At 47.9% G+C, this 16,166-nt stretch overlaps 1 protein-coding gene across 1 annotated transcript in view; it reads left to right on the forward strand.

Moving 5' to 3' along the window:
- The window catches only part of SRGAP3 (SLIT-ROBO Rho GTPase activating protein 3), a 238,814-nt gene that overhangs the window by 159,730 nt on the left and 62,918 nt on the right, over positions 1 to 16,166 (forward strand). Inside the window, exons 5-8 of the mRNA XM_028101776.2 lie at positions 6,929 to 7,114; positions 11,568 to 11,696; positions 13,008 to 13,229; positions 14,548 to 14,649. Coding sequence (XP_027957577.1) covers positions 6,929 to 7,114; positions 11,568 to 11,696; positions 13,008 to 13,229; positions 14,548 to 14,649 — 639 coding nt within the window. The remainder of the gene's footprint in view (positions 1 to 6,928; positions 7,115 to 11,567; positions 11,697 to 13,007; positions 13,230 to 14,547; positions 14,650 to 16,166) is intronic.

Raw genomic sequence — 16,166 nt, forward strand, 5'->3', positions numbered from 1 at the left:
TATCTTCAGGTCATGTTCCCCTCAGAGGGAGACGAGGGCATGTCTCCAGCTCAGGGTGAGGCAAGGCGGGCTCTGCTGAACCATCACAGCCAGCTGGCCAGGGTGTGGTCCAGGTTCATCTAGGGATGGAAGTGGTCCTAAGAACAGGGGGACGAGGTTTCCCTCCAGACAACCTCCTGATCTCTCCTAGTTCTCCCTCCAAGACATTCGTTCACTCGCTCAGCATGCATTTGCTGATCCTCCGCTGTGTCCGGAGTGGGGGACGTGGCTACACCATGTGACAGGTGTCCTTGTGGGGACATGGACACAGTGGGAGGAGGCGTGGGGAGATGAAGTCCACCTGGGCATCAAGAAGGCCACAGAGAAGATGTGGCATATGATTTGGGTCTGAAGGACACTGGATTTCCCTGGGCTGGGGGAGCAGCACTGAAGGCAGCAGTGAAGCAGGAGGCTGGGAGCTCAGGGAGTCAGTACTGTCTGTGTGTGAGCTGGGCACTGAGGTGGGCCGGCTGGGCGCAGGACTGAGGCGGGCAATGGGGAGGCAAGCAGGGACTCCTTCGGTAGCGAGGGCTAGGAATCCATGCAAGCTGACGGGAGTGAAAAATCAGTGTATTGAATCTCAGAGGTTCACACACTTGTTTGGCTGTCCCCCCAGTAGGGTGTGTATTCTGTGAGGCACACACACCCTTTTCCACGGAGTAGTATTGCCAGCACCTGGTATGGTACCTGGCGTATCACAAACTGCTCAGTAGATGCCTAATGATCGAGGTGTAGCTGTTCCCCCCACATCTTCAATAGGGCTCACCAGATCAAAGGCAGGAGACCACACCTCCTCCATTTTATCCTATTCCCTCCTCACTTTCCCTCCTTCCTTTCTCTGTCTCCCTGTCCTCCTTCCCTCTTTTCTTCCAGCGGTCCGACCGTCCATCCGTTCATCCATCCATCCATCCATCCATCCATCCATTTGCTTTCCTCTGTGATGTCTTCACGATCAGGCAGGCTTTTCCCCCCCCGGGGTGACAAAAGTGGTCCCCAGTGCAAGCTCACTCTTTATCAGCTCAGTGCCTCCTGGTGGAAAACTAATATACCCTTCCCAGCATTTCCGGCAGAGCCCCGGGCTGTCTCTGATTGGCCTGGCTGGATCATGGGCTCCAATCACTGTGGTCAGGCTAACATCATGTTTACTGATTGGCCAGGCCTGCATCTCATGCCCACCCCTGGGATTGGAGGGAGGTGTCAGCTTCCCGTGAGCCGCCAGGACTAGAACGCTGGAGGGGAATTTTGGGGATTTCCTCAAAGAAAATCAGGAAGGTGTTCCAGAAGGAGGAAGACTGGATGATCCTAGGCAGAGAAAAACAACAGGTGTCCACCGAGGGGGAGTATCTGGGGGAGAATATGGAGGTGACTCCATTGGCTAGTACTCCAGCAAACCACCTGATATATCTGTAAGCTGTTCCTCAAACCTGTTTTACTCTTGCTCTTTCTGGGCTTAGTGCTCCCACTGCTCCCTTTTTCTGGAATAGTCTACCCCCGCTCCTGCCCTGTTCACCCAGGTAACAGCTACTCTTCTTTCAAGGTTCAGTTTCGTTTTGTTTTTTAAGGATTTTCTTTATTAGAGAGCGAGCATGTGCAAGCGGGGGGAGGGGCAGAGGGAGGAGAAGCAGACTCCCTGCTGAGCACGGAGCCCCACGTGGGGAGTGGGGGCTCCATCCCAGGACCCCGGGATCATGACCTGAGCCAAGGCAGACGCTCAGCTAACTCAGCTACCCAGGTGCCCCTTTCAAAGTTCACTTTGGATGACACTTCCTCCAGAAAGCCATCCTTTAGCACCCTCTGCTTCCCTTAGAGCACTTCTTACACCATGTGATGATAGCTTGTAAACTTGTTCATGTCCCCTCTAGAGAGTGTATTCTGTGATGGTGGAGACCCTGTCTGTCTTTCACACTATAGTATATCCTCGTATAGAACCTAGCACATAATGAGCTGTTCATTAGATACTGAGCAAATATTTGAACAAATATTTGAATAATATTTGAACAAATGAATATTGATCAAAGATGTAGCTGTCTCCCTACTTCCAAATGTATTCACCAGGGTCAAAGGCAGTGGAACTGTATCCTCCCCACTTTATTCTCCCTCCTCTCTTTCCTCTGTTATTTCCTTCCATCCATCCTTCCATCCATCCATCTACCCACCCACCCATCTGTCCATTCAACCATCTCCCTATCTATCCATCCTTCCATCCAGCCGTCCTTCCACCTATACATCCAGCCAGCTGTCATTCATTCATTCATGCAAATATATGCTGATACTTGCTGGGTACCACTCTCTGCTTTAGTACAGGGAATATGTTCATGAACAAGATCCTGGCCCTCTGGACTTTGCACTCTAGTTGCAGTGAGACAGTGTGTAGATGTGCAAAACGAGTAAATAAGATAACAATTATAAATTCTAGAGAGAATGTAGGCCACGCAGAGTATGGGCGGTCATACTGAAATTTGGGAACTCGCTTTTCCTTCAAGGATGTCTTTGGCATGCACTGGCCCAGGATTTCACCCATACACAGCTCTGGGATGGCTCAGAGATGGCCCCGCCTCTTGGGTAGAGAAGTGCAAGTGAACTTCACTGTCGAGAACCTATTGTCAAACAGCGAATTCTTATCTCGCTCCAGCATGTGCCTTTTTTGATGCTGTCAACTTCTATATTTTCTTTGGCTTCTTTTGCATTTAAACGAGGGTCCAAAGGACTATGACTTTCTTGTTTTTGTGATCTGAGGATTTGGGAAGATGCAGAAAGCAAAGTGTATGCAGCAGAAGGCAGCCTGATTACTACAAACAGCAGTGTCCACAGCTCAGAAGTTCTAGCTATCTGGCTTGCTGTGTGACTTTGTACAATTCACTTGTCACTTCTGAGCCTGTTTCTTTCAATTTGGGGTTAATACACCAAGATTTCTGCAGAGCCTTTTGAGAACGTATGAAACTGATCTGTGTCGAAGAACAGTGGTCTCAATTTATATGTCCCTACAGGGTCCTTCTCGGCCTGTGCTAGACTTGTTCCAAGGGTCCTCCCTGATAGGGTCTGGAGGGTTGGAACGTGAACATCCCATTAAGCCAGGCGTGTGCCTCTGAGGGGCTCTTCAGAGGGGCCAAGGTGAAGGCTGGGTCTCAGTGTCTTGGCCTCAGCTGAACTCTTGCATCCACCTCTGCTGTCTTTCCAGCCCTGACATTGCTGTCAGCCAGTCACTTTATAGTCACAACTTATGGAGCACCTTCCTATCCACCCCCATTCTGGTCTCCACCAGGTGGCACACAGAGGATGAGCTGCTGCCAGTCACCCGGCAAGTTTAAGGGAGAGGGTTGAGTCTCAAAACCAGGTCTCCTGAGTCCCTGTGGGGTAGAGGATCCCTTCATCCCTATTTTGTGGTTTCTGAATCTGTAAAGCAGAGGTCATGTGGTGTCTACCTCCTAGGGTTTCTGTGAGAGACAGAAGAGTTAATATATGTATAGTGCTTAAAACAAGGCTGGGCATGTAGTAAGTGCTCACTAAATGTTAGCTGCTATCACCATTATTGGTATCATATTGCCTCCCAGGGTTGGGGTGAAGATTAATTGAAATGCTCCTTGGAGGTAAAAAAAAAAAAAAAAAAAAAGATGTTTGCAGACTGTGAAGTAATTGATAAGTTTAAATATTATTTAACGCATCCTGGACTGGCAATATTGAACAGACTCTTCCAAGCTATTGAGCTAAGGACCTTTCATGCTAAAGCCTATGTTTCAGGTAATTAAATAAGGAAACATCTAGAGGATTCTAGATATAGTTAGACTGATTTCTGAGAGGTCCTCAGGTAAACTCTTTCGTGGCAGCTGTCTGACATAAATCACCCTGGGCAATCAAGTTCATTGTTATTCTTAGGATCAGGAATTACCGATTGGATCACTGACAGTTTGGTCCCAGGGTCCTCTGGCTATGTTCTCCAAGCATGGGACTTTCGTAACTCAATTCAGAGAGTGTACTGGGAAGCTTGGTTTGTTGCAGAGCAGGAAGAGTACTCTGTGGTTCGAGTGGAAAACTAGGCAAAGGGAAATGTGGGAGGCTGAGAACACCCAGCTGGGATGCTGACCTTGAGTGAATAGATGGATGGATGCATGGATGATTGGACAGGAAGATCTAATTACAAATAGAAATGCTCTCTCTTCCTCTGAACTGCTCAACACAGATGATAGATTAGTGGTGAGATAAGCAGACTTCAGCAGCTGAAACAGGAAAAGTGGCTTTAGCAGGAATCATTGAACCCAGAAAGGGGTGAGTCCAGAAATGAACACCACCAGCAGCATGGTAGAGAAGCAAAGAAACCAGTGGTGAATGTGGAGGAAAAGAGAAAAGCTTTGAGAACAGAAAGGCAGGGGCCTGAGAGACAGACTTCAGCAGGCAGTCCCAAGTCTTAGCCGCCTGACATTGAGGGAGCCCTGGTCTAATAAAGATGGTGGAAAAATTGGTCATTGCTTTGGTTACCTATGAGCCTGCAGTCATTCCTTTTGGCCACTAGATGTCGAGAACACATCAGTCTGGCACACTTTGGTCCACTGAGTTTGGAAATAAGCTTAGTGGAACTGGCATAAGGAGTGGATGAAATCTCGGAGAATGGCATCTCTAGAGGCTTTAGGGCAACTCAAAAACTCAGCCGTGGGTGGGATGCAGAGAAGAGGTCTTCCGCCAAGACCAATGAAGAAAAGTTAAATACATCTTTTATTCATTTATTGTTTTGAAATTTGGGAAGGTTTTCAAGATGAAAGAGGAAGGAGAAAGATGGTATAGAATAAAATTTTGCATATTAGCTAATGTTCTTTAGAGTTTGTAAGCATTTTCCTGAAGTCAAGTGAGTAAATTCAAGGTTCTCAAACCCTCAGCCCAAATCAGGGATGATGATGATGGTGGTGGTGGTTTTAGCAGCTGATGTCTACGTGGCTTTTACTGTTCTTAGCACTTTACCTAAATGAACTCATTTAGTCTTCATAACAAATCTATGAGGTAGGTGCCGTGGTTATCCCCATTTTACGGATGAGGAAGCGGAGGTCAGAGAAGTTCCGTGACTTGCCCAAGGTCACACACCTGGTAAGTGGCACCATCAGGATTCAGCCCAGACATTTGTACCAGAGTTCATACTCTAGAATACCTACCCATGTTCTACAACAGATGTTCCCTCCATTAACTTTCTTACAACAGATCACTGCTGTGATTTAATAGTAAGAGTTACAGAATAAATCTTGATTATAATAAACTCACTTCGCAGGACATCAGACGGGAATGAATAAGGTTATAATGCTGGTCAGGAATCCATTCCAAGTTCTCTGATTTAAATGGCCCCGCTAGGGAGGAGCATATCCCAGCCCCACATAGAAGCTTCTGTTCTATTAGCTGCTGTAATTATCCAAACAGGAAAAGAGAACAAACAAGGCTCAGGAGCCATGGAATCCAGAAGTTTCTTGTGTTTCTTAGCACAGAAGGATGATCATAAAGTTGATATTGCACAGGAAAGGTGTACGCCTGGTTGGGGACCGGGAGATAGAGTCCTATGGGTATGGGACTGCCCGGCTTGCTCTAAGTCTGCCCAGACTGTTCATACCTGCTGAGAAAATGGTATTGAATTACAGAAACAGTATGATATGGTAGAAGGAGTGGTGGATTAAAAGTCAGAGACCAGATTTCTAATTTGGTTAAACGTACTCTTCCTATACGACCCTCCATTCCACTCCTAGGTATTTACCTGAGAGAAATGAAAACGTATGTCCACACAAAGAATTACACATGAACACTTTTAGCAGCTTTATTCATAACAGACCAAAACTGTGAACAACCCAAGTAACTACTAACATGAATAAATACACAAATAGTGATATAGATATACAATGCTATACTATTTGGCAATAAAAAACTGATACAACATGGGAGAAAAATTATGCTGAATGAAAGAGGGCAGACCCCAAAGAATTTATATGCTTTGGTTCCGTGTATATGAAGTTCTAGAACACACAAAACTCAACTACAGCGACAGAAAGCAAATCAGTGATTGTCTGGGGCTGGGGGAGGGGGGTAGGGATCTTTGTGGTGTAGTGGAAGTGTTCTATAGCTTGACTGTGGTGTTGGCCCCACGGTTGCAAAGTTTGGAGATTACACTGATGACATTGTACAATTGTGGATAAGTCACTTTGTCCTTCTGGGCGTGAGTTTCCCTATTTGTAAAATTTGGTGTTTGGATTAGATAACGTCTAGGATTTCTTCTCTCTCAAAGACTCCCGTGTTATCACAATATCTGACTTTTACTATGGGAGTAGAAGAGCAAAGTGTGGTTTGCTTTGTGGGAATTCATTGTATAGCCAAGGATGAGTTTATTTCAGAAAGCATAGAATAGCAATTAGTATATCCAGTAATACTCCTTTTGGGGACAGAGCCATTTGCAGGTCAATAAGGAAACAGCTGAGAAAACGATTTTCATGTTCCCATGGAAGTTCCATGAGTACCTGAGGAGGGGCCTTCCCAGGGACCCTGGGGGAGGGGGGAGGAAAGGGACAAGAGTCATGGCTGGCAGGGCCAAAGAGGGGAGCTGAGGGAGGCCCAAGTATGTCTTATCACCTCTGAGACCCCCTAATGCATGGGGGCTTTTAAATGTACTCATCCATTCCTGGCATCCAGTAAGGACTCCATGATGTTGCTGAGGATGATAATGGCAATGAAGCTGCTACTGATGATCATCATCGTTTCCAGTCCACAGAGCTTGTGTGCAAGTAAAGCACCATGGGGAGCTCAGAGTTGTGGTGGGAAGAGGGCAGGGTACAGCTTACTGGCACGCAGAAACTGAAGGGGGCCGGGAGCCCCGGGGCCGCATGCCAGGCCTGCAGGCTGCTGATTTCCTGCCCGTGTGTGTCCCCAGGTCATGAAAACCTACCACATGTACCACGCGGAGAGCATCAGCGCAGAAAGCAAGCTGAAGGAGGCCGAGAAGCAGGAGGAGAAGCAGTTCAACAAGTCGGGAGACCTCAGCATGAACCTGCTGCGGCACGAGGACCGGCCCCAGCGCCGCAGCTCTGTGAAGAAGATTGAGAAGATGAAGGAGAAGGTGAGTGAGGGCCTAGGAGAAACCGGCAGGGCAGGGAGGGGGGCATACTCCCTGCTGACAGCCTCGGCTTCCCCCTCTGCACCCTGAGGGGTGGGGGGATAGAAGCATGGTGCCAGCAGACGCACTCTTGGAGGTCAGTGTCATGGAGGAGGCAGGGCTGGCTGTGCCTCGCTAGCACTTGTTAGGCCTGGCCTCGTGCCAGGATCAACAGGCAGGGAAAGCACTCAGCTGACAAGAGAGCTGAACTGTGACAAGACTCGCGCAGCAAGCACATTCTCGGATGGGCAGGAATCACCAGGCATTTGTGGAGGCCGGGGCTTGCTCAGGAGGCCATTTTGTGGCTGGAGGGCTGGTTGGGGCTGAGCGTGTCCCAGTAAGAGGAAACAGCACTGGGCTACCAACCAGTACCTGGGAACCCAATAAAGAACCCATTCCAGAATGCTGCTCGCAAGCCAAAGATGGGAGATTTAGAATCACTGTGTCTTGGTGCTGGATAAGTGCTTTAGTAGGGCACAGTGAAATGAGTGATAGTTTTGGAGTCACACAGCCTGGGTTTTGAAAGTGCCCCATTTACAGTACTTCTCTGAGCCTCGGTTTTAAAATCTGACAGTGAGGGCAAATGACACTTCTCTCTCGGGTCAACTCTGATTGATTGGTAGTAGCTTCCCAGAGCTCTGTGTTGAAGATTGTGAAGCTCCCTCCAGGCATTAGTTAAAAACAGAGCTGTGATCAATTAATGATGTCTGTGATGGCCAGGGAATTTAGAGGGGCAGCACACGTGTTTTTGTTATCCTAGCCTAGGTTACTTCTAAAGTTTCTTTGTAAAAGCTATGACTTTCTTGTTGAGTTCTCTGCATTTATTCATTCCGTGCAATCAGTAAACATTTCCTGAGCTCTTTCTGTGTGCCCAGCATTGCACCAGATATTTATTTGGGCTTCTCTGTGTCTCATTCTATGATTACATGATCCTGTAGCTCTTAAAAATGATAGGAGATTGAGTGGAAACAAAATTCACCAGGGCCTGGGTGAGCTGGAAAAGTAGCCGTAGGCAAATAAAATAAGGTTCCAGGGTAATTTCCAAAGGCAAAGAAAAGCAAGCTCCCCAATAATTAGGCAGAGACCTAATTACCAATTAAAAATGGGTAAAGGATTTGAATAGACATTTTTCTGAAGAACTTACAGGAGTGGCCAAGGAGCACATGAAAACATGCTCCGCATCATTAGTCATTAAGGAAATACAAATCCAAACCCCAGTGAGATACCTCTTCATACCCACTAGTCTGGCTAAAATAAAAAAAAGGTGACAATCACAAGTGTTAGTGCGGTTGCAGAGGAATTGGCACCCTTATACATTGCTGGAGGGAACATAAAATGGTTTAGCCAGTTTGGAAAACAATTTGTCAGTTCCTCAAAACGTTAAACATAAAGTTACCCTATGACTCAACAATTCCACTCATAGGTGTCCACTCAGAGAAATGAAAACATCCATCCACACAAAAACCTGCACATGAATGTTCCTGGCAGCACTATTCATAATAGCCAAAAGGTAGAAATAATCCAGATGTCCACCTGGATGAATAAAGTGCGGTTTGGCCGTGTGGTGGAATATTATTCAGCCAGGAAGAGGAGTGAGGTACTGGTGAAGACTACCACACAGTGTACCTCGAAAACAGTATGCTAAGTGAAAAAAACCAGTCACAATATTATGATTCTATTCATATGAAATGTCCAGAATAGACAAATAGAAACAGAAAGTAGGTTATTGGCTGCCAGGAGCTGGGGCCCAGGAGAATGGAGAGTGACTGCTAATGGGTAGAGGGTTTCTTTTTGAGCTGATGAAAATATTCTAAATTTAGATAGTGGTGATTGTTGTACAACTCTGTGAATATACTATAAATAAATAAATAAAAATAAGACAGGCACGCAGGGAATTACAGAACTACAACGTGGGGGATAAATAGAAGGGAAGAGAGACCGCCTGCTGGGAGGTCTGGAGACTAAGTTTAGTTCAGAGTTATATGCTAATTATCCATTTGGCTTTTGGACAAGCCACTTTTTTTTTTTTTTTTTTTAAGTAATCTCCACACCCAAGGTGGGGCTTGAACTCATGACCTTGACATTAAGAGTCACATGCTCTACTAACTGAGCCAGCCAGATGCCCCCAAGCTACTAAATCTTTTTGGTTTTCATTTTCTCATCTGTAAAATGGGTGAATTAAACTAAGATACCTTTAATATCCTTTCTAGGTATAAAGTTTTATGAATCCATGTAGGGCTGAAAGTGGTCTGGGGGGGTCATTGTAGCCCCCTGGAAATGGGTGAGGAGTGTCAAAGCTCTCTGTGAGGGGGCGGGTGCATGGCTCGTATGGGATTGTACTACCAGGAGAAGTCTGTTTCCTAGACTAGGCAGACCCTGGGGAAAGGTCAGAGGAGATCTCTGAAGAGAATTCAAAAGTTGACATGGAAGCATCTCTACTAAATAGCTAGGAGAACTCGATCTGGAATAAAAAAGGTGCTTTTTTAAAAATTTTAAATTTTTAAAAAATTTAATTCCAGTATAGTTAACATTCAGTATATTAGATTCAGATGTACAATATAATGATTCAACAGTTCTGTACATGACTCAGTGCTCATCATGATTAGTGTACTCTTAATTCCCGTCACCTATTTCACCCATCCCCCAACCCACCTCCCCTCTGGTAAACACCGGTGCGTTTGCTCTGGAGTTGTGGTTTTTTTGTTTGTCTCTTTTTGTTTGTTTGTTTTGTTTCTTAAATTTCACATATGAGTGAAATCATATGGTATTTGTCTTTCTCTGACTATTTCACTTAGCCTTATACCCTCTAGGTCCATCCATGTTGCTGCAAGTGGCAAGATTTCATTCTTTTTATAGCTGAATAATATTCCACTGTGTGTATGTGTACACACACACACACACACACACACACACACACACACACACACACACACACACACACACTACATCTTTATCCATTCATCCATCAGTGGACACTGGGACCATTTCCATAGTTTTGCTTGGAATAAAGAAGATTTAAGAGTGCCTAGGTGAAGGGGGGAAATCCTGTTTCTTTAAGGAGAGCTGTTTTTCTACCCAGAATGGGACTCATCACCTGAAAGGGGCAAGTGGACAACTCTCCAACCCACTTTCTCTTTACCTCTACCTGCCCAGGCTGGCCCAGGACTGAAGCAGCTTCCCAGGGAAGCCGTCCAGTTCCTGGCCAAGACTGGCACCTCTAGCTGCCCACTCTGCCTCTCCCACCATTCATGTCCAGCCAGCCAGTGAAAAGTGCTTAATGCCTACTTTGTGCAGAGAGTTCTGGGTGCTACAGGCCCAGTGATGAATAGGGCAGATCAGGTCCCTGACTTCCTAGAACTTACTTTCTAGTGGCGGACACCAAAAGCCAGCAAGTCAACAAAGAGGTAAAAAATAGAATTTCAGGTGGTGAACAATGCTTATGAAGAAAAATAGAGCAACCAAGATGTCCTTCAGCAGGTGAATGGATAAGTAAACTGTGGTACATCCAGACAATGGGATGTTATTCAGTGCTACAAAGAAATGAGCTAGCAAGCCCTGAGAAGATATGGAAGAGCCTTAAGTGCATATTACTAAGTGAAAGAAGCCAATCTGAAAAGGCCGCATACTATATGATTCCGACTAAATGACATTCTGGAAAAGGCAAAACTATGGAGACAGGAAAAAGATCAGTGTTTACCAGGGGCTTAGGTGGCAGGGAAGGATGGATAGATGGAGCACAGAGTATTTGTAGGGCAGGGAAACTACCCTGTTTGATATTATAATGATGGATATATACATCATTATATATTTGCCTAAACCCATAGAATATAAAACACCAAGAGTGAGCCTTAATGTAACTAGGGACTCCGGGTGACTATGATGTGTCACTGTAGGTTTATCAGTTGTAACAAATGTACCCTCTGGTGGGGGATATTGATAACAGGGGAGGCTATGCATGGGGTGTAAGGGAAATCTCTGTATCTTCCTCTCAAATTTGTTGTGAACCTAAAACTGCTCTAAAAATATAGTCTTTGAAAAAGTAAATTAAAATAAGAATAATCACTAAAAATTGAACAAAGACTGAATAAATGAAAATAATAGAGCAGGGCAAGGGAATGCAGGGTGGGGGGCAGTGTGGACGCTGAAGCCTCACTTCCAGACAAGAGGCCTCTCTGACCACATGACCTTGGGTAAGGACCTGAAGGATGTGATGAAGCAGGCCACGTAGGGACTTGGAAGGATGGCTTGCCAGGCAGAGGGAACGAGTCTGAAGGCCTAGAGGCAGGAGTGAACTTGGCCTCTTAAGGGAAGGGCAGAGGAGGCTGGGCAGCACGGAGCCGGAAGGAAGAGGGTTCAAGAGAGGGCCGAGAACCAGGTCAATGCCTCAGCTCTCACCTCTACTCTGTTCTCCTTCCAGAGGCAGGCCAAGTATTCTGAGAACAAGCTGAAATGCACAAAGGCCCGGAATGACTACTTGCTGAATCTGGCGGCCACCAATGCAGCTATCAGCAAATACTACATCCACGACGTCTCCGACCTAATCGATGTGAGCACCTGGGGAGTCCGGGACTAGTCCCAGACCGGCCCTTGTCTGAAGCTGATGTGCATGTCCCTTGAGCCCTGATGGCAGGGCAGGGTAATGGGCGTTTGGGGCCTGGGAGATGAGTATCACCTCCTGGTTTCTACGCCCATGGGTGGGAGTGGGCCTCTGGCAGCCTCCACGTGGTTGGGTCAGGCAGGCCTCTATTCCACCTGCCCTTTCCAAGTACCTTCCTCTGCCCCAGGCCCTTTGCTGGGTTTGGGGGTACAGGGGTGATCGCACACTGTTTCCCAGGGTGGTGTAGATGTGTGTAGGTTTAGGGGTTATTATCATGGGAGTAATCAGGCAGTTTTAGCCAACGAAGAGTGGAACACTGACTCCTGAGTAGCAGCTGTCCAGCTTTCGCTGGAGGGGCGGCTGGGTTGGAGAAAGAACATCACGAGTGGCATCATCAAGGAGAGCTTCCGCATCATCTGTGTCGGAGCCGGGGCTGCTTCCTGGGTCCCGCCCATCCCACGCAGACAGGGGTCTGGCCCGCAGATGCTCAGGACAGGTTCCATACTGGTGGATGGATCCTGTTCCTCTGTCAGGAAGTCAGACGGTCACCGCTTTTCCAGGGCTGCAGAAGGGACCCATTGCCTCCATCCCCAGGAGAGGGAGCTGCTCAGCCCTGGCTCTGCTTTCCCATGCCTGAGGCCAGACCCCCTCCTCTTTCTCAAAACTTTTCACTCTTTCCAGTCCTCTCCTTTCTTCATTTACCACATTTTTCTTGAACATCTACTAGCCCTAGGTCTTGAGCCACTGCAATGGACAAGAACTTGTGGGTCTGCCCTCATGGAACTTGCGGTGCCTAACCCTGACACATTAATAGGCAGCTGCAAAGCCAGGTGGCAGGTGTCCCAGTGAGGGAGGTGGAGGGAGATGTGGACTCCCAGAGGAGGGATGCCTGGCACAAACTCTGAGTGGGGAGAATATCATGGAAGACTTCCTGGAAGAAGTCACCTCTGTACTGAAACTCTATTCCAGGCAGAGGGAATACATGTGTGAAGGCCTAGAGATGAGAAAGAATGTGATGACTTTGGGGAGCTAGGAGAAGTTCTGCTGCTGCCCAAATCACACTCCCCAGCTCCCTCTGAAGGCTTTGGGGTGATTTGTGCCGTAGGAGTCCAGAGTGTACAAGGGCCTCCAGGATGAAAGATTTGACTGTGGAATGGGAGGTCATCTTAAGTCACCGTGATGGGAAAGGGAATGCCGGCAGCCCCCACCTCCATGTAACAGCCCTTACCCGCACCCTTCTGTTGTGTGCCTCTCTCCAAGTGCTGTGATCTGGGCTTTCATGCCAGCCTGGCCCGCACCTTCCGGACCTACCTCTCGGCTGAGTACAACCTGGAGACCTCTCGCCACGAGGGGTTGGACGTCATCGAGAACGCGGTGGACAACCTGGATTCCCGAAGTGACAAGCACACAGTCATGGACATGTGCAACCAGGTCTTCTGTCCCCCGCTCAAGTTTGAGTTCCAGCCCCACATGGGGGATGAGGTAGGTTTCTCCAAGGAGCCCATGCCGGAGGCTGCTTCCACCTCTTCTCCCAGGGGCTCCCAGAACATCGGTGGGAGGGGGACACCAGCCCCCGTTCACATATGGGACATTTCTCTCAGAGGCCTGAGGTCAAGTTCTCGGTCCAGGGGCTGCCCAGCTTAGGCATTTACCACTAATATCCTGACTTTGCTGGCTGAAGTATCTTGCCCGCAGAAATGCAGGACCTCTGCTCTCCCTCAGATCCTTCCTAGTTATGTGTAGACCCCAAGGGAGTCCTGCATCGCCACACAGGCATCTCCCTGTCTTCCGTCGGGTGACCTCGGATCACGGGAGGCTGGGCGTCACCTCAGTCACTCTGGCCAGCAGCCTTGCCGGGGCGCTGCCTGTCCTCCGGTCCAGGAGGTGTGTCTCCAACTGCGCTCCCTTCAGTGCTTGTGCTGCTCAGCTCCTTGCCGTGCTCTGGAATAGATTAATAAGTACCTGGGGGAAGGCACTTGTTACTGGCCGCACTGATTCCTCCAGTTGTACAAAGGCCCTCATGCAAAAAGCTCCTTGAACTTTTCCTTTGCATCCCTCCCCACTTTCTTCATTTGCAAAAGAGAGGCCTTCTGCGGGGCCTCCGCACAGCCTCTGGCCCATCCCTCAGCTGTTGCGTCCAGCCCTTTGGTCCATCATCTGGACCTGAAAATTCTGGCCTGATAGTCACCACGGGTGACTGCCTAGTTAGTGGTAAATGACAGTCAATCATATAGCCCTGTTCTCCTTTGTGATCTCCCCTGAGTCACGCCAGGTGGCCCAGCCCACAGGGTAGTAGCAGAGCCCTGGGTGGAGTGGGTGCAGGGAGAACAGTATTTGCATCCACCTTTCCCTCCCGTGCCCCCTGAGAGTGCTCTGCCTCCCTGAAGCACCTTCCTGCTGGGGCATCGGAGTGCTCCACTGAATGTTTCCATTCACCGTTCTTCTCATTGGCGTCTGTCTGTTGCTTTATCACAAATTCCTGCCTTGAAATGAGCTAGTCTCACTTAATGAGATTACATTAAAGCTCTTGGTTAAACCCTCAAGGGCTGCGCACATCTCAAAGGCCATGACAAAGAGGCCACAACTTGCAATGTGAGAGGGTGGCCCTCGGAGGAGGAAGAGCCCCAGTTCTGGTCTGGTGTTGCCAGGTGCAAGCTCTGTGATGTTGGGCAGGTCACTTCACCTTTCCAAGCCTGTCTCCTTGGCCGTTGGTAGGGACGTCAGTGGTGGGCCCGGCCGTGGCTCCACCCAGGTGGTTAAGAGCCCCAGGCAACCACAGTTGGTGGCTGTCCTTTCACAGGTCTGCCAGGTCAGTGCTCAGCAGCCCGTCCAGACGGAATTGCTCATGCGGTACCACCAGCTGCAGTCCAGACTGGCCACTCTCAAGATAGAGAATGAGGAGGTGAGTGGGCCCCTCTGCCCTGCAAGGGATTTCCTGACGAAGGCCTGGCTTGTGCTGGAACTCTGGCCACGGAACGCATAAGAAATTAGGGTTCATCTGTAAGATAGATTATTACACGACGGGGTGGGGGAAGTGCCTGGGTGGCTCAGTCAGTTAAGCATCCGACTCTTGATTTCAGCTCAGATCATGATCTCATGGGTCATGAGATGGAGCCCTACATGGGGCTGCGCGCTGGGTGTGGAGCCTGCTTAAGATTCTCTCCCTGTCTCCCTCTCCCCCTCGCCCACTCTCACTCTCTCTGCCCCCTCTCTAAAATAAATAAGTCTTAAAAAAAGGATGGATTATTACATGACCATTAAAACTGGGCACACCAAGAATCTTTAATGGCGTGGGGGGATGCTCACAAGATGTTAAAGAAAAACAGAAAGTAGAACTCTGTGTTCAGTACTATCCTAAGGATGGGAAACTAGAGTAGGATCCTATGTGTCTGTGTTTATTCACAAGAAAAAAGCCTGGAAGGAAATACTTTGAAATGTTCACTGTGGTTATACCTGGGTAGAAGAATTACAGGTGATTTCTGTTTTCTTCTTATGCTTTTCTCTAGGATCTGCGTTGAGTTTGTGTTATTTTTATCATCAAAGATAGTTACATGTATTTTAAATGACACAATGAAATAAGCCAGGGCACACTAAATGTGTCATGGGTTGTGAGCTCCAAGGAACGTCTGTCTTATCATGGCCGCGTGCCTCCAATGGAGCTGGGGACACAGGATCACCACGGGGAGTTTACAAATGGAAACACCAGCTGCGGTGGTTCTATTCTGATGTGGACTGAGGAGGCCAGATGGGAAACATCCTATTCCGGCCTGGATGCCTCCATGCGGGGAGGGGGTCGACCAGCTGGAGGCCCCTGGAGAAAGGACAGCGGGATGCAGGGAATGTCACCTAAAATCTTGGTCAGGTTTATCACCGAGGAGTGCAATCCCAGCTGGAGGTGGGGAGTCACGGTCCCTGTTTTCAGATCTCAAGAGGGCTGTCCTGGGCAGAGAGGGCTGGTTTGCTCTGTGTCTCCACAAAGGACAGAGCTAGCATAGACATGAGACAGATTATCACTTGAGATGATAACGAATCAAAGCTGCCCCCGCGGGGGGGGTTATACAGAAATGAATTATATATTTATGTTGCACACCTGAGGAGACAAAGGAGATGAAGAAAGTGTCTTCTGTATTTATTTGTGTTCTACATCCTCCCCTGAAGCATTTTCAGTTGTTTACATGGAACAGTATATGCAAATCAATGTTGATGGGGTTTAAATTGGAAATCAGGGCCCCAGAGAGAATGAAGCAAATGCTCCTCTGCATGGGCCATGTATAGCTATGGAAATGCTTAATTTTGTACCTGAACTTCTGTTAGGCTATCTTAGAAAGAACTGATCCGTTCATTTATACATTCGTCGAGTATTCATTCAACCCGTATTTATTCAAGTATTTATTAAGCACATACTATGCTCCAAACACT

This window comes from Eumetopias jubatus, unplaced genomic scaffold, assembly GCF_037043125.1.
Source record: "Eumetopias jubatus isolate StellerSeaLion01/CBP00866 unplaced genomic scaffold, mEumJub1_p1.0 scaffold_1, whole genome shotgun sequence".
Lineage (NCBI taxonomy): Eukaryota > Metazoa > Chordata > Mammalia > Carnivora > Otariidae > Eumetopias > Eumetopias jubatus.